The sequence below is a fragment of the Fusarium poae genome, chromosome 2, assembly GCF_019609905.1.
Source record: "Fusarium poae strain DAOMC 252244 chromosome 2, whole genome shotgun sequence".
NCBI classification, from domain to species: Eukaryota; Fungi; Ascomycota; class Sordariomycetes; order Hypocreales; family Nectriaceae; genus Fusarium; species Fusarium poae.
In genome coordinates this window covers 3,099,266-3,118,030 of record NC_058400.1, presented here as the reverse complement: position 1 = coordinate 3,118,030, position 18,765 = coordinate 3,099,266, and the positions used below count along the sequence as shown (strand labels likewise).

The 18,765-nt window shown below is 48.1% G+C and overlaps 3 protein-coding genes and 1 non-coding gene across 4 annotated transcripts; 2 read left to right on the top strand and 2 right to left on the bottom strand.

Moving 5' to 3' along the window:
• Positions 1 to 5,949: 5,949 nt before the first annotated feature.
• On the bottom strand, positions 5,950 to 8,147 carry FPOAC1_004922 (uncharacterized protein; the record flags this gene model as incomplete). Its single annotated transcript, XM_044849458.1, has 3 exons — positions 5,950 to 7,428; positions 7,494 to 8,069; positions 8,127 to 8,147. 3 exons carry the CDS (start codon positions 8,145 to 8,147, stop codon positions 5,950 to 5,952), a joined length of 2,076 nt encoding a protein of 691 aa, XP_044708168.1.
• Positions 8,148 to 9,184: 1,037 nt separating this feature from the next.
• Positions 9,185 to 9,577, top strand: FPOAC1_004921 (uncharacterized protein; the record flags this gene model as incomplete). Its single annotated transcript, XM_044849457.1, has 2 exons — positions 9,185 to 9,261; positions 9,376 to 9,577. 2 exons carry the CDS (start codon positions 9,185 to 9,187, stop codon positions 9,575 to 9,577), a joined length of 279 nt encoding a protein of 92 aa, XP_044708167.1.
• A 241-nt stretch (positions 9,578 to 9,818) lies between these two features.
• Positions 9,819 to 9,915, bottom strand: FPOAC1_004920. The gene has a single exon. It is a non-coding gene; the product is annotated as a tRNA-Ala (tRNA).
• Positions 9,916 to 13,546: 3,631 nt separating this feature from the next.
• Positions 13,547 to 16,821, top strand: FPOAC1_004919 (uncharacterized protein; the record flags this gene model as incomplete). The annotated part of the gene is made up of 2 exons (XM_044849456.1): positions 13,547 to 13,953; positions 14,010 to 16,821. 2 exons carry the CDS (start codon positions 13,547 to 13,549, stop codon positions 16,819 to 16,821), a joined length of 3,219 nt encoding a protein of 1,072 aa, XP_044708166.1.
• Between the last annotated feature and the right edge of the window lie 1,944 nt (positions 16,822 to 18,765).

The following is an 18,765-nucleotide window of genomic DNA, read 5'->3' as shown; positions in this document are numbered from 1 at the left end:
AGACAAAGCAAAAAAGTTTTGTGCGTTCATTTGGGACCATGGTTGCGAATCGTTAACACTTGATAATAATAATTCGGCGTAGGATGGGGAGTAGAGCGATGGAGACAGTGGAGTTAGTTGGTCGAGAGACGTTAGTGTAGGCAGGAAGAAGCAATACAGTGGAAAGAAAGGGTTACGATACAGGCAGGATGAATCCTTCCGCCCTGCTTTCCACTACTAAGATAGGTACTCCTAGTACGGCCATTGGTTAGGTATGAAACTGTCGTTGTCGCCGTACCTGCCTACATCAGAAGGTTAGTATGTTAGTAGTGTGCCATACCCACGGGCTTCCTGTTACCTAGTACTTGTGACTGGAGAGGGCTGCAGTTTGGATTGGCCAGCTGTTTGCCTTGCATTGCATTGGATCTAATCGGCAATTGAGCCGCCAAGTGCCGCTACAAGCCTACCAACAAGCCACCACAACATTACAGTGTCGAGGAAGAATGGAAGCCGCACGCTTCGGCCGCCTTCCTTGTGGGTTGCCGGGCTTTGACATGGACGCAAGAGTGTACTCAGTACCTGTTATGCAGGTAGAATTGGGGATCTTTCTATGAAATTCCCGGGGTAGGTACTTACAGAACCCAAGGAATGAAGTAACCAATCCACATCCCGAGTCCATGGTAGCTTTCGATTGCCTTCCCGTCGCATCGTGCATTGCATACGCCTCATTGCAGATCGTGCCAGTGTTCTATTCTAATAAATGAAAGAAAAGTAGAATATCTGAGAACCAGATAATCAAGCTATTAGTACGGATAGTGGTTTTTCTTCACTGTATTCGTATCCAATACTACAACATTCCCTGGTCCAAGCACGCACGCCAAATCCAAGCTACCTCATAGCATGCAGGTCGTGAGGTATGTGCAAAAGAAGCTCTTGAAACTCTTCCAATGATATCCCATAAGCTCGACAATTTGAAATGGGGCTATGGAGTCAGGCATTTTAGCTCCCGTTTCTACGTCTTAACCAGTCCCCAGATTGACAAACTAATGTATCAGAAGATAAATCCACAGCGCCATTTCATGAAAGTGTTAGTCGAGTTCATACTGTCCATCACCGGCTCACTACCTATCTATGTATGTATGCACAGTCTTTAGTGTGAACGGGCCCCCACCGAATACTAGGTACTAGGTAGGGTACTCTAGCTTCGCCACGACCTTAAACGGTTTGTCTGAATCAACTCGTTTTCAAAGTTCATCCGACTTATGAATAGATGAGTTTATCGATGTAAAACAATGCCCAAGCACTTTTTCAGCCTCCATTGTCAATAAAAAGGTGCTCTCAGATTACTAAGGGAGGAGAGAAAAGGAAAATATTAAAATATTTCAGGATCTCATTACATCTCGCTTAGGCAGGGGTGACCGCAATGAACTGGATATCGTTCTTACCCTTGTTTTGTCTAGCAAGTGACAGTTGCCTTTTCTTTTCCAGGTAGGTATGTAGCCATGCCAAAGCCCCTCGCCCCTTTCATTGCTAGTCAGTCGATTCCACCTTGACTACCTACTGTAATGATTAAACTCAATTTTACGGATACCAGCTCCTGATAGTATTCGAGTCTCTGTATCTGTATCTGGATGCTGTGATTTATTTGACGATTTATCCCAGATGTCATTTCGCTATTCCGGTCAACAAGTTATCAAATGGTAATCAACCGTCGACCAATTCATCATATGGCATGACTTGAAAGTGCTGTTCTACCTACCTCCTACATACATGCATACATAACATGTACTGGAGACTTTCGCGACTTTTGCTCGTATGAGATGCCGCATGTTTGTTGCTTTTTATTAGACCGGCAAACCTTGCTGGTGACGCCATCAGCTGTCAACTTGCGTTGCACAGGGGCATATGCATATGTGAGTCAGATTCGATGTCTGAGAATGATGAAGGCTTCCCTACAGTACCGACGATCCAGTATCTCAATATCCCGACATTGTCCCACATGATACAACCTCTCATGAGGCACGGAAACACTCTGAAAAGGGTCCTGGGTGTCCTATTGGTACTGATTTTCAGATGCACCCCCACAAGCCACGATCGACCCATCCGGTATTTGGCTTGGGCAATTCTTCATTGGCCCGATTTCTCTGCTTCAGGAGGCCTGGCGAGCATGGACAGCATTATCAACCAACACAACATTATTTTGAACCATTTGTTGATCTCCTTCCCCAAAGCAACTACAAACAAAATCACATTCGCACCTTTTTTGTGCCACCCCGAGAATTGATCTACCAAGACCACGATATCCACCCAGAAAGATGGGTATGCACGATCAGTAATCATAATTAAAAAAATATACACACATTGAGCGGAGCTTGTGTTATGGGCGAAACCACTGCCGCATCCAGTCTTTTGCAATGCCTCGTATCGTTGATCTACTTAAGGTATGGGTTTCCGAATGGCTCACCGCTAGAAAGCTGTCAACAACAGTTAAGTTCTCGAACCATCTGAACAAACGGGTTGCATGGTCATCTGCCAATGGGAGGGAGTACTACGGGCACTTTTCTTTTGTCAAAATCCACCAATCTCGTCAGCTAACCATTCAGAGCGCATATATATACACGTAAATGTTGCTTTTTGTATCCAGCCCCTCTGGTTCAGCAAAAGAACAGACTGGCCGATAGAGGTTTACCATGGAAGCCAACCGCGAGTTGTTAATAAGAAGCGGTAGGGCATTAATGGCCTATCCACTAGGAACCCTTACATTAACTGTTGATGATAGCTGACATTGCCGAGGCATCCTGCAACTGTCTTAGTTGACTTGCATCTCAAAATCCGTCCACGCAAGCCCGCAACGTTGAACAGGTTAGCAACCTAGTGGTTGGGTGACTGACTACCTAGTTACCCACCCCAGGCAGTAGGTAGCAAGCAGTACGCATTTTGGAGTGTTGAGATAGCGGAAGTGGCTTTTTGTTTTGCATTCGTTCGCATTTAACAACAACCTAGATCCCTCCCTTGTTAAGACATCAGGGCAAGAAAGCAAGGCTAGTCATTGGCCCACCAAACGCTCTCTCTCTTTGACACCCCGTGGCCTGTGCAAGGAAGTCCTGAAGATCCGATCTGTCACTAGACATTAGCTAGTAGCCACGCCAGCGAGTTTCTGAGCCATACGCCATCATCTTATATCAAGACAAACCCCGCAACAACCACAGACAAGCATCATCACGGGATCACCACGGTGCAGCCACAATTCTTTAACTGTATATAGCATTATTTTTTAGCAGACCGTATTAAGCGACTCTTACCCCTGGATGATCCGACTGATCCCCTCCTGAAACCTGGCCAATACATTTTAAGACCAGTCCCATACCGACAATGAGGATATCAAAGTACATTCATAAGGATCACGATCACTGAATGAGATCATGTCCGAGCAGCCGAGGTCTCGAGGGATCCGCATCAAGACGGGGAGACGGAATCAACTCCGTTTTCATGCTTTCAATGACGAGAGAATGATTATTGCTTACTATAAACAAGGTAGACAAGCTTGCAAGTTCTACAGCTATCAGCAAGGCCCGGCTTTTATGATTATTTGTCCATTGTAAGTTTTGCTTCTTCTTTTTTCCCTACGAGGTCAAATTTCACCCTACACCCATAAATGACATGTCGTATTTGAGTGTACATAGATAGTCGGATAGTGTGAGTCGGAACTGGCTTCTAGTCTAGACACAACGCCAGCTACACTACGAAGGATGGCAAAATTGTAGGAGACACAGGTCCGTGCTAATGTCCAATGTTAGGCCAGCTTTGATACTATGGTAGGTAACGTAGGTGCATCAGTAGCCAGCTAATGTTAGGCAGCTAGCACATCATGCCCTGATCTCATGATGGACGGCGACTATCGATCGCATTCGCCTAGGGGCCCTAGTCTGCATGCATATCGATACATATTGCTATCTACCACCCTTCTCCACTAACAACAAACACGAATTGATTAAACAAGATCGAAATGACCCATCTAACTGTGCGGTTTCCACGAGAAGCTGGCTCGGATCCTGCGTGTTCCGACTGCATGTGTCGTAATCTTTTCAATAATTAGCCGCCATAGCCTCGACATAAGCCCACAATCAAGTTGCTTTAGGGCTAGTTATCCAAGCTGAAGTACCTAGATTGCCAACGGGTTACTTCTAAACTCGGTGCAACTATATCATATCACAGGCGATAATTTACAGCGGTGGTATGGCCTAGCGAGACCACGATACAAAATGAACTTTGACGCATAGTGGACTCGAATAACATGAGCCCATAATCTACGTTCACTTCGTATCAGTAGTATCTTTGCGTATATCCCCAAGCCTGACATGAGGCGACAGTTGGAAATGCACGGTTGACGCCAGTGCCCGTTGGAGTCGTTAGTTCGTCGGTATCACACTTGCAATGCTATGTACCAGGGTTTTCCAGCCTTGTCGCCGGCAGGCCTAGACAATGGTTCGGAACCTAAACCTGAACTTGACAACTGTGACCCTGCGGGTAATTGGTAGTCTAGGCTGTCCGGCTGTTATGAAGAACCAATGTTCACTAGGTAGGGCCGTGAAGATGGAGGTAGCTAAGCCAATCGATCCAAGCTTGATCAACGTGTGAACCCGTGCGATAGTTCAGCCACAAGCTGAAATTACGAAGACGTGAGTTGAGCAGATACCCGGTAGTTACTATCATGCGAGGGCGCGAGTAGAGAGTCCTCCGCGGGTTCGGATTCTCAGAAGTGATAAAAGCAACTTCGTGTCGATGCCCCATGTGCCTTTTGGAAGCTGAGTTAGAGTTTCTTTACCGCTAACAGATGACCGCTGATCCATGTCACAATTCCTCAGCTAGCCACTTGGAAACGACATGTAATGACGAAAAGGTTTTCTTTCTTTCCCGGGTATCCCAAAACTCCTATCTAAATCTAACCAAACCACCTTTTTAAACTACAAATTAAATACCACATAAATATCAGAACGAATACAGCTTAACCGATGTTATCTCTAAACAAAAATTCGTCCAGTTGCATGCTGTTGTGCCAACGTATGTATGTCTGGTTTCAGGGTTGGCCAAATTCCCTGGTGATCTTCTCAGCGTTCGCCGGGGCAGGAGAAACATTGTTGGAGAGTGGGATCGGCAGTAAAGCAGCAGGTGTGTTAAAGCGGCACGGCATCGTTATGCCGTGTATTGCGTTGTGAGTCAACCACACCAAAAAGGCCATCACGATGCACAGGTATAGTTGAGGTTCAAAGCACATTACCATGTGCAAGGATGAACTATACGAAAGATCAAAGCAGCGTCTTCTCGATCCTGACCAGCAACTTTCCACCTGGTATGGGGCGGGCCGAAGAGTCCATGAGTCGGATGAACCGATAGCCTGGACGTAGGCGATCTAGTCGGATGCAAGCCCAGGCAAGCAATGGTGAGCTGCCGAGCCTAGATGAATCGTCTTCAACTTTGAACCTAAAATCACGATCGCATTAGTCTCTTATGCAAACTGAGTCGCGCAAGCGTTGGTGATAAGCATTTCGTCCCGTTCCGCTGGACAGCGAACGCTGACCAGGCGTGATAAACACTAGTCATCATCCTAGATTGCATATGCCGTATGCGATACAGTGGTAGACACCAGCGTGTCGCAACCAGTAAGCGACAAGGAATGACTCGTCATCCCAGAATCCTTAGCTGCGTTCGGATTCGCAGTGCACCCTGCTTTACTGCGCACGGGATGCCTGTGTTCTCAAGCATGTCGTGTCTTGAACGACAGTTGATCATATGTGACAGTCAAGAAAAGCAGACCACCATCTTGCGAAATTTCTTTGACTTCGTCATGATGACTCAGTGCATCTACGCACAACTGCGGTTTTGACCACGCTTTACAGCACTGGAAAGGGCCCGAGCGTAAGGCACGGGTTCGACAAACCCGATATATGACAGAATGAATGTGTTGACAACTTACCTGATGAAGCTGAGCTCCTGTACCACCTTTGGAATATTGAGGAACTGTAGAAGCGAGCCACGAGGACCAAAGTCTGGATGATCCGTCTTGCCGGCGTCCGTTTTGTCTTTGTATTTGTGCTCTTGCGCATACCCATCACGTTCAGTGTCAGTCGGCTTGTCTACGTGCAGCTCCGCCTTGATCAACGGACGGAGGGTACTGGCGGAACGGCAGGCATCAGCTGCATCGCCAGCCTGTATTGGAATGTGCTGGCCGGCCAAGACAGTGATTCTCAAGTTCATGGTACGACTCGGGGTGGCTTCGCTTTGGGTCTCTGCAGACGTGTTTGAGCTCTGGTAGCCCTCGGGCTTCAAAACCCAACCTTGCTCATCCGCAAACATACCCTCATTAAGCATCATGCCCTCGTCCAGATACTGCCAGTTCATAGCGACCATCTGAACACCGCCCCGCCAGAAGAGGCTTGGGTCTGGATTCGAACTATCAAATCTTCGACCTGCAGGGAAAGCACGCATGAAGTACCCCTTGTTATGGACAAACATCTCACGGTGTTGTTTCTGATTGAGTTCGAGGATTCGGTTCTCGCTGATAGAAAAGATGTGGGCTGGGATCTTGGCTTCCTTTGTCGCAAGGCATTTGTAGTGCTGACTGCGCGTGTAGATGGCCAGTTTACCGAGGTTCTCGCATATATTGACCTTGGCGTTGGATGCCTTTGTATGGGAAGGAAAGGTACTGTTAGAGCCGGACAGAGAAAGCCCGGCGGGTTGTGATGGACGCTCATCCTCGGAGCCAGATGCATCCTCGTCGTTTGCATAGATAGCAGGGAGATCCATGGTGCTGGGTGGGACCACGAACTTTGCTGGTGCTTTCTTAACCTTGATAAGAATCTTCTTCCGTAATTCGCCCAACTTTGGGAGTTGTATTCTCGGTCCAATGTCGTCCAACGGCTTGTCCACAAGCATCTGTCCCCACTCTTGCTTCATGATTTTGACCATCACTTCTTGTTGATCTTCGTCTGCGTGTACCTCCAAACTGACAATAATAGGAAGATCATTGTCAACGAAAGCAGCTTCGCCGACTGCGCGACACACCTCTCTGAAACCACATGGAGCAGTCAGGGTCCATCCATGTGTTACTATGGGTTCGTCCTTAGGGAAAGACTGCCTTGGGCGGGGCGCGGGTGGTTTTGCAACGTCAAGAAGATCGCCAGACTCGCGGGTTTCGAGGGGGAGACGATTGAGACTCGATCTTGGCGAAGAACTTCGGCTGCCGAAGCTGCCGCTCCGGGAGCGATTGGCAGCTTTCTCGGTAAGATAATCTTCGACTTTCTCGATTACGGTCGTCGCAACATTCGGAAACGATTCGCCCGATAATCCACGTTTGTGGTCGATCTTAGTGGACCTATTACTTGTCGTAGGAATAATGGTATCACCGTTCCATACGTCGATTTCAATACATCTACATCCACGGAGAAGAACCTTTTGGGAATTCACGTCAGTCGATCAAGACTTGAAATGGGAATGGAGTTATACTTTCGACATACCGTCTTATACGCCTCAGGAGAGCTTCTATTCCAGGAAGCAAGTTGATTTCCGACGAGATATGTGTTGTGACTACTACTGATGAAGTAGTTTGTGAGGGGCTTTGAGAGATCTTTTTCGGGCAGGGGCGCAGTAGCTTCCCATGAGAAATCAGTATGCCATGTGTATTTGAATTCGCCTAGCGAATAATCCTCCTTGGACAGTTCGCTGATGGCATTCTCACTCTCGCCCTGGACATTTCGAAGAAATTCAGCAAATTTAGCCTTGGAGAGTCGAGGTTCTGAGCCTCGCAGGTCGTCATATGTACGATCGAGAGTTTCCCACATCTCATTGGTGATATGAATATCGGGGATGTTGGTGATTGGTGCTTGGGCATTCGAGTTCTGGCTGGAGCATTCGTCGGTCGGGAGAGGTTTATGCGTTGTATCTGAGTCCCAACCGTGCATGGGAGCTGGAGAGGCAGCGGTAGTGAAGCGAACCATGCCCTTAAGAGCATCTATGGCGTGAATGTTCGAGTTGCCAAAGATGGACATGGTGCGCGCGCGCCGGGGCTTGTCACCCTTTGCGCTGCGACTTCGCTAGATTATCATGTTAGCGAACACACGTGTGACAGCTGGAAGAGAGACATTGCATACTATGAGTCCGCATAGAGGCATGATGGCGGGTTGTACTTCCTGGGAGCGGACTAGAACTTGAAGCGGGCGATATCGGCGACAGTCAAACGGCCAGAACCATTGGAGCGAAAAGAATGCCCCGCTGGCCTAGCTAAACATCCAGTATATACAACTGATCAAATTTCTCGGTTTATAATCACGCTTGATCACTTTTGTTGAAGATCTCGAGAATAAATGTGTTTCTGGCTTGGCACAAATGAATAAGTAAGACGGAAGTTGGGAAGGGAAAGAAAAGGGACTAGATAGTTGCATTAGATGTCAGCACCCCCATTTGATAGGCGATAAATTGGGCGGGCCCGGGCCCAGGAGATGGACGGGCAGACAACCTTGCTAGCAGGCGAGCCCAGGTTTTAGTGGACGGGCTACTAGCGTCCTGCAGCACAGCCCTAGGGGAGCAGGGGAACGGCTGGAGTAAGACTGGACACGGAGCTGGGGCTGAGAGTGACTATATCCTGGAGGCTTGGGGGCCAAGATGTGATTGGAGAGATTAGTTGAAATGTTTATGTGTTTGACCACAATTACAACGAGGCAGCATAACGACTGGGCAGCATCAGGGCTGTGATCTCTGTGACACTTCAGGTGAAATGATGACTCCTTCTTGTTAGAAGTGGGAGTAGCGACAACGTTGACATCAACGGTCGGATGATCGCCTACTAATTCAATCCCGTCAATGGGCGAGCCGTACCTGGTCCGGCTGGACCCCCGCCCAGAGACCAGCCCGGGCATGGCTTCGCCTCCCGTCTGTTAAAAGGCAGTAGGTACTATGTACCTGTTATGAGATCATAGGTCAAACATACCATCAATGTCAGCGTCACCGTCAACTCTTCCAAATACATCAATACTTGGGAGATAGATACGCAGCAGTCTCTCTCAGACTCCCAAATTCAGTAATTTACCTCTATTTTACATCATCTGGTCATTCTCGACCTACACAAGCAACATCAACCAGGTGGCTATATAATGCCTTGTCCTTCTTACTGGGCACTACAGAGTACTCACATACATCTAGCAGCAGCATCATGAGCTTCAGGAATGAATACGAAGAACAAGTGCGAGCCTGGGGGTTCAACCGTGTTGTTACTTGGAGCGATTCCCCGTATGTCATCTCAATTTATGTTCCCTGCCGTCTGACACAATTGCCCTGTCACTTTGGAAATGAGGCTCCTACACAGCCTCCGCAAGCCCCATCTTCATTCTAACCTTGAGACAGAAACACCCACTATCCACCTCATTCTCATGCGTCTTTGACTACCCATCTGATCACCCAGGGGTCGATGACATTGTGGTATCCCCAAGAGGAAGACGACCAGAAGCAGGTTTACACTGCTGGATCACGTATCGACGTTGACGCAGGAAGGGTCCATGAAGTAATCATTGGAGGAAGTGGGTGTACCATGGTAATTGGTGAATGAAGGATCGTGCGGCCGATATACCTGCAACGACATCTCCAGTTAAAACGAATTTATATCTTAGTAACAACGCTTTGTGTTTGTCATTAATTCATAGCATGATATAACAATGAAGTTTTGATTAATGCGAAATGCTTGAATGTGCAGGGTCTAGGGTAAATCAGACATGAGTTTGGAAAAGGTCACCGGTTCATTCAATCGACATCGCAAAAAATGTGGAATGGTGGAATTTAACCACCTACGTTGGACGAACAGGGAATCGAACCCTGGACCACTCCCAGAAGGAAGACTTTCGAAGAGAAACTTGCTAAGGGAGTATTATACCACTAAACCATTCGCCCGAAGTTGTTGAGTTACGGTGACAAAGTACGGCATATTCGCGCTGGTTCCGCCGAGCTGCATGTGGATCCTACAATTTGCGACCGAGACGAGCCCCGAATGCCAGACAGGGTACGGGATGAATCAGGCTTGGGGTGAGAGCCGAGAACCGAAGGAGTTGTCAAACATGATCCGGACCAGAAATCGTCGTCCGTGTCCGAGTCATAGAAGGCAACGTCGGCGGGGACAAAAAATAGAGAGTTTGGTTCTCATTCCATGTTAAAGAAGAGGCGAGAGTTTTGGTTTGCTTACCCAAAGTCAGAATAGATGAAGATCACCGTCGTGGGGTTTGTCAATTTATCTAGAGATAAGCTACAGGACATGACAGGCCAATGGCGCTGATGTTCGGACGATCTGTGGATAGGAAAAGAACAGTTGCATGCCGATCCCGGAGAATTCGATTGGAATATGAACGACTTTCCGAAATACTATTATCTTCAGCAATATGAGGTGATATCGTGTGCTCGATTAAAGCGTCTGTCTTTAGTGCTGGTATGGCAGCACACCTACTATGTACCATTCGATCTATTGATGATTGAGAACAGTCTTGACAGACGCAAACATTTTGTGAAAAAACCATGGAATGAACATACAATTTGCCGGGAAGCAAAAGCCCAGCCTCAGTCGTATGAACTCCTTGGCTATATTTGGGCATTGACAGAACCCATGTGTGAATGCAACCCCCGCTCGTCTCATTCGGCCGACGGATGGAACCTTTGAGTTATGGCACCTCCCCACATTGGAAGCATTTCGTTCATTTCGTGTAACGTCATCCGGAGTACAAGACTTTGTTCATCAAGTCAAGAGGTTGGGCCAATTGCCTTTATGAGGAAGCGGGAGCGGAGGCTAATTCAACTCACATCATCAGGCTGCCCATATAGGCAAGGTGAAACTAGTGCTAGGCAATGCTATGACTTGGCTTTCAATAGTCGACTGTCACGTCTGAAAGCTTGATTGAATATCTGCATCTTACGGGCGGCTCAGTCAAGCCATAATGCTTACGAGGGGCCGGGGATGGCGATGGGGAGAAAGGCGTCGTAATCAATGCATGATAGAATTCGGCTTCTCCTCTTTTCGGTGGTATTCGTTGGCCTCTCTGATCTTGGCCAAAGCATGTGTAGACAATTGGCAACGAGTAAGTTGACTAGCGCACTCAACAAATAAGATGTAGTGATGGAAACACACTATTTAGTGACAGTATGTATGTACCTACACAAGAGTTCTAAAACATAGTATCAAGATAAACAAGCATCCCAATTGGCCTGTAAACAAAGTCGTCGCGAGCATGGCGTGGCTGCACACGCATCGTACGTTGTCAATTAGGTCCCTTGAAACGCTCCGGTATATGTGGTCGGTGCGTCTGCAACGCGGTGTAAGTGTATTTGGACTGTATGTACGTTTCGGTGTTGACTGCTATGGGTACCTTTGGATTCAATAACTTAGTACCTGCTATCTATTCAACACACGGAGATGACGGCATGAAGAAATCATAATGCATCCATATCGTATTGAATCGGTTGGCAATGTATCTAGCAAGATAGTTGCTCGTTGGCTGGTCTGCAACATGAGTTGCTGTATCGCCTCTGATGATACAGCATCAGCATCGTATCCACGGGAGAGGCGCTCGGACGGCTTGCGTGTTTTATTTGACTTTATTCTTGTTCAGCCACAACCATAGGTGACAGTCAGAATTGAAACCTGCAATGAACAGGCCAGATGACGGGACAAGGCAGTACAGTAACGCTGCAGGCTGCAACTCAGCCCATTGTTGTACAGCGCCATGTCAGCCGTCATAAGTGAGTGAACATTCGGTGGCTTTCGGCCGGTCGTCATGGAACTGCAACAAGACAGGACGAGACAATAAGTGACTGAAAGACTGGGGGCATGTCCGCTAACAGCAGCCCTGCAATAAGAAAAAGCGGCGCTGTGTGTTGTCATATAGCAAGTGGTCAGTGCTGTATTATAGATGCCTATACAGAGTTCTGACGGGCTCAATTCCTTGATGCGGTCAAACTCGAATCACGAAGGATCTGACGCCTGTAAGATGATAATTTGCACTCAGAAGAATCTCCTGCCAAAATTTCTCACGTGTGGGAATGGCAACCGAAAACAAAACAAAAAAAATCTTGATCTGCTCCGCCATTCGAATGACACTGCATGCTTTGGCTGGCTGTGGCTGCCTGCCGCATGTACGCGCATGGCTTTGCAACTCAATCCTCGTAAATCTTTTTGTCTTAAGTGGAAGAAACCTAATCAGAGTAGCAGATGAATAATGTTCAGAGGTAACCTCGAATGACAAACGGGTCATGATCTGAGTGAGGACGTAGTTGTGTACCTGCACACGTAGTAGGTACATATGGATGTACAGAGAGAATATCCTAGGTAGTCAATCGAATTCCCTTGGTGTCATGGTATCAAGTCAGCCTCTGCGTAGAATTGATGTTTGTTATCTTTTTAGGGAACGCATTGAAATGAAACCTTGGCGCCTCTGAATCGAGGAGATTTATCCGAAGTCAATTGTCGAGTGGATTAACTGATTGGCTATCAGCCCTTGGGCGGTTGTCGAAACGTCCAATCTAGCTAACCTAGCCCACCTCAATCGTATTACGATCGGAAGTATCGATGGATGCGCCTTGGCTTAGTCGTGTTAAAGTAGGCGAGCTCTGAGCTACTAACTACCTACCTGTTAGCTGTTGGTTGTAGGAAGGAGGTACCTACCTAGTTAGCTACTGCCTTAGTAGTCTAACTGCTACGTAGCGGAGTAACTAGCTGTGTTGTTATCCTAGCCTACCTAGGACCGAGACTAAACAAACCTCCACTCTCTTCCCGTCATATCATGGATGGTCTAACTACTAGACTAGTATTCTGCGATAATCATCCATCTCATCTCTCCTCTAGTCCAAGCTTGCGGAAACTCAGATTTCGTCTCTTCCGGGACAGAGGCAGCTCTAGCTCTCCCCTTCTGCGCCTTTTGTCACGTCAGCGCTCTTCTCCGTCTCGTTCGTCTACCAGCTAATCCTCTTTGGCTGTGGCTGCTTCATTCTGTTCTTGGCCTGGCTTGTTGTTGATGTTCGCGTCTCGTCTCGACATGATCCATCCCCTGCTCGGTTTGGTCTCACCCCTCACATGGATCTCATACCTCACCTCAACAACCAGGTTCTCCTTGTCCGGGAGTTCCCCTCATGCGACCGTCAACTCCGCCAAAACTGTCATGGATCTTTAAACTCGACTCCACCTCGTCCAACCTCTTCTCTGTCTTTTACTACTCTCCTCACCTCTCATATCTTCGAGCTTCCTCTTGCTTTTCTTTCTTCTCTATAGTTTCGAGAACCAACCGACTTCACCAGTTACAATACCAGTTACAATCAATACCAGTCCCGACTATTTCACGCACCACCAGGTTGCTTCACCTTATCTTTCCTCACGCCTGAGTAGAACACGGGATAGTTCATGTTTGACGGCATGGAGGCGTCTATGTACCAGTGAACGATCGTCTTTGCTCGTTGAGGAGCCTCATACGCTTCCTTCCGAGCACCCATTACTTCTTGCTTCCGATAGCATCTCACGAGCCAGGAGTGCAAACAGTTTAGCCCAATGGGCAATGAACAATCCGCCGAAACCCCTCGCGGGCATCGGAAACTATCCAAGCCACCTCACTGCAGCCAGACAACAGCAGCTGGTCTGCCATACGCTACTACTGCCGTGACACCCCATTGTGAGCACTTCTCCAACTCGTATCTTGTTGGATCGCTGCCACCTACTCCCAATAAGGCTTCATCCACGAGGAGGGTGGCGCCTGGGCTCGGTATAGCCATCCCTGCCAGTGACGGTGTTAGTCCTGTGCCAACTCCTACTTGTAGAGAATCCCGACGTGATCCAATGCCACGAAGATCCTCGGTCCAGTCAGAGCAATCTCCAAGGTTGCCAAGCTTCGTCAACAACTCCAGGGCGAGCTCTATGGCCCAGGAAAGTGGCTATCGCACACTCTCCCGCGCTGATAGGTTTGTGAAACGTGTCTATACCTTTCGATAAATAGAGCTGACTGCCTCAAAAATAGCATGCCCGTTACAGTACCGCGCGGCTCTAGTGCCTACAATACGAGAGCTACTGAGCCCAAATCGCTTCTTGGTGCCAAAGAGAAGCTCCCTAGCGAGCCCATCATCTCCAAATTTAAGATCCATTCTGACGAGGCCGGCCAGGATGTAACAGATGACAATAACTACGCCTATCATTCTGCGGGCTCGTCCATCAGCAGAACAAACTCAGACGTTTCTCTCTACATGCCAATGCGCCGACGCTCCATCGTCCAAATCCCAGGCGTAGCAACCAGAGCACACCATTCCAATCCCCCAGTCTCAGCCAAGTCGAGCTTCCGCAAGAGTCTCCCACCAACCCCAAGTCAATCGCGGCGCAATTCAATCGAGTCTGGCATGGCAAGACGTATGTCTATGCCTACCACAATCCCATCTCAGACGCATTCTTCAAGCCGAGCCGTTACGCCAGTCGAAGCCGACTACAAACAGCTAGGTGGGATGAAATTCGGATCTCTGCGCATCACCAACGGAGCACCGGTGAATTCTCCAGTGCCTGGCAATGACGTCAAACAACAAGGGGCATCTGAGTCGGCACTAGCAATCCCTTGTGCGGATTACTTTGATGAGCAAGCCATCAATGCTACCAATTTGGTGAACGAGGGATTGAACACGGCAGAGACAGGGTCAATGACACCTGGAAAAGTCACCACTCAAGTTCCGAGCTCTGTTGCCGAGCATTTGAGCAATACAGACAAATCTAGAACAGGTCATGGCCAAATGTCTGGGAACGGGAATGCTGTCTCATTTCCCGTTGCCGAGGTTGTGCATCCAAGGGAAGACACAAATTCAAAGCCAGACCCGAAGAAAATGCACTTGGACCTCGAAAACAAAATGCTTAAAGGGTTGACAAGGTCTGACAGTGGCTTCATCCCGAGTCCCTCATCTGAGAAAACGCAGCGGACCGCGTCCCGCAATGACAGTGGTTATAGTTCCAATGTCTCTCTCCGATCATTACCTAGCTTGAGATCCGGTGTCACGGAAAAGAGCACCATGGCTACGGAAAGGCTTGATACGGACGTCTCAGGGATGAGCTCGCCGTCGGACTCAAACTCGACGCGCACTTCGTCTTTGGTCCCTTCACAAGCGCGTAACCGGTTACCCATCCACCTCGAGGTTCCTCTGTCGTTAACAGATGATGACGCCTCAACTTGCCCAACAAGTCCGTCAAGCCCGACCAGTAGGCCATTCTCCCCATTTGCTATCAGCAGTCGGATGCGCCTCTCATCGCTGAAGTCGACCCGGAGTTTCGAGCCACGAGTATCGAGCACTGCGACAACACCAAGCATCCTGACAAGGGGTGATGATAATGATCAACTGCCTGCTATAACCCCCGACATCACCCGGGGAGGTAGTAAGATCTCTCGCTTCCTGAACGGTTCCCTTAAGAAGGGGTCGTCAAAGAAGACAGAGGATGTCTCTGTGGTTGAACAGAGTGTTCCGAACAATACTCTGGGTCTTAATTCCAGATCGCGACCTAGATCTAGACGATCAACGCTTCGAAACGAGCCGAGCAAAGATACTCTACACACTATCTTGAGTGTGGAAAGCCAGACTGTCAATATTACGCCAGGACTCGAAGAAGAGGATCCAACCAAGAGTATCGAAAAACTCGCAGTAAAAAAACCGTCGCGACGGCAATCTTGGCGCCGGTCCATCGCTCAGATGTTTGGTTCCAGGAGTGCAGATGCCAGCCCTACAATAGGCTCCTTGTCTGAATCAACCCCGAGACGTCCTTCGACCGCCATGGAATTATCGTCTCAGAATTTTGAACCTATCTCTGGAACTCGAGCTGTAAGCTCACGATCCTCTCGCCCGGCGCCCAGGAAAACTGCTAGTAGCTCTGGCAGCTTGCCCTCGCCGACTCGAAAGACCAATACCATGCAAGAGCGACGAGACAAGCCCGAGCTGGCTCATCTTCGTACTAATAGCTCAGCACCAAATCTGTCAGCGAATCGTCGAATGTCGCTTAATCCATCTCAAATGGAGACTCAACAAGGCTCACGAACAAGAGCCTCACCTCCTGTCAGTATGCAAAACAGAAATGTCAAGCCCTCTCGAGGTAAACAGCAAGGGCACAGCCGTTCCATGACGCCTTCTTTCCCCATCAACTCTCGACCTACTGGCAGGCGTCTTTCCCTCCCCCAAGACTATGGTCGAACGACACCCCAGAACCGTCATGTCTCGCACAACCGTGCAGAGTCACGTAACTCGAACCGAGGCATGGCTATGAGCCCCGGGAACAGCATGGGTCCCCAATCGGGATTTCATGTTCAGCAACCCAGAGTTTTGTCATATTCGAGCAACGGTACACAACAAACTGGGCCGGCTATCTCGCAGTCGAGTCATAATCGTCGGGTATCGGCACCAACACAGCCGCGTCCGGGGCCCGGTATGCCACGCTCGAGAAGCAGCACTACATTGATGCAAATGCAACAACAGATGGAGCTGCAGCTTCAGCAACAGCAACAGCAACAGCAACAGCAACAGCTCCGTCCCCAATCATCTCTTCATGCTTGGGCGCCAATGGATATGTACACTCTCAACCAGCAATTGCAGCAGAACTATATGATGCAGAACCAGGCGCTGGTATATGGAGCGTCAAACATGGTTCAGCAGTACCCTGACATATATGTCACTGGCCCCGTTCCCAATCAGCCGACTCACGGTAGGCAAAGCTCCCAGGGTGGTGGAATGTATGCTCCAGACCCTCCATTCCGGGTCCTGCACAGCTATAACTCGCCAGCATATCGACATGCTCCTATCTGGAGTCAATAGCCGAAAGGCTCGTTTTCCGTTTCTTTGCATTCACTGAGATACCATTTTTGATGGGAAAGATTATTATTTCATTGATTCTATGCTCGGCGTTTTATTTGGGTACAAGCAGCCTTTCCTAGGGGTATGGGATTGGCCCACAGCGTCCACACGCATCCATTACACACATTGTCTTTCATTCCAAGAAATTGCACGTGCATTTTATGATTGAGGAAAAATGTTATCAGACTTGGGACCGCTTCACCTGCTAGGTGTTGCATATTTGTGTTATCTTGTTGGCTAATTACTGAAAAGCATGGTCTTGTAGGCAATGTTTGATTTGAAGCTGCTGGATTTCCTATTTCTTAGCGCATCATACTATGTCAGAGGAGGAGTGCGATCCCGATAATACAACATCCCCTAATGTCTATATTTTTTACTTGCCCCTGTCCGGTGCTTGCAGTGATATCTACCTGTGCAGAGTTGGCAAGAATGCTTGGAGATTGAATTACTAACAGGGTGTATGGAAAGCTATGCAGATACCTAAGCTTTACTAGCCTCGAAGCAGCCTGGAAACATCAATTCGGTTCATTTCAGACGCTACTCTTTTGTTGCTGCTCGGTCTTATAAGAGCATTGATCAATAAATAGGCAAGTGAGGAGATCCGTTTAATTAAGCATTAAGCATCCCAATGATCGAACACAGCCTCCCGGAGGATCGACAAAGGGTCTCTAATCGAAGTGACGTGACATTGGTAAACAAAGACACGTTACCATCTCATCCTCAATGCATGCTCGACAATAATGAAATAAGACCGCGACAGATGATTTGACTGGACAGAGGCTTTTGCACTCTGTGCTGTTTACGAATCATAACACAAATTAGGTGAGCACGTGGCAATAGCCCCAATATGTTAGTAGAAGTGTTAGACACATCACCTGCCCTACTTTGAACCCTTGGGTGAGAGAGAGATTACAGCCATAGACCTTGGGATAAAGCTTGCTTCTGACAGCTGTCGTTTTAGTACGCGGGAGTATGGAGATGCAATGTTATGCTATATTACTAAATAAAATGGAATTGAGCGATAACCTTGATTCAATGTTGCAAGCAGTGGATTCAACCTAGCTATAAGATCTTCCTGGGGATATAACGATGACGACGATGGGAGCGGACGAGACGACCAGAAACTGATAAAGAGACCTTGAGGTTCGAGGTCCCGGCAAGGCGGATGGAGAGTTTTACTTTTTGGTATGTATCGGCGCTCAGGGGATGGGTTATGATTGGATTGGATTGGAGGTGGTCGGATGATGCTATTTTTGTTCCTTTTTTCCTTTTCTTTTTTAGGGATGTTCCCCATCGGTCGGGCCACAACAAACTCCCGTCATCCCCAAAAGCCGACCACTTGTTTTTTTACCTACCTAGGTAGTTAATGACCTACTAATGTACATACATACATACTCTGCTTAAGGGACGGGTGGGCGAAGTGGGGTTGGTAAGGATCCTTCTTTACGTGATGATTTCGGTAGAGGCGAGTTTTGACAGGGAAGGACTGACGTCGTAGCAACGAACCCCAGGAAGAAAGGGAGTCGGAGGAAGAGGCAGCCGTTCAGTGGGCATTTTGATTGTTAGAGAGGGTATAATGATGGACCACCAAGTTTTTGATATTTTATGCTGTTACTACTGATACACATGAAAATCTGTGTCAAAGACTGTTGATCGCCTTTTGTTGACGATGATGACGACGACTCACACTGATCGTGACAGGGGTGCGTGATCCACCAGCGACGTTGACATATTGTATCCGTACTCTGTACATGTACCTACCTATCTATGCCTTGATGCAGATGACAGGTTTGTGAAGTATTGGGGTCTTTTCCAAGTCAATAAGCAGAAAGAAGAAAGAGCAGTGATCCAAGTGGAAATACTGAATCAGTATAGCATCGAAAAGAGAGTCTGAGAGATTTGACA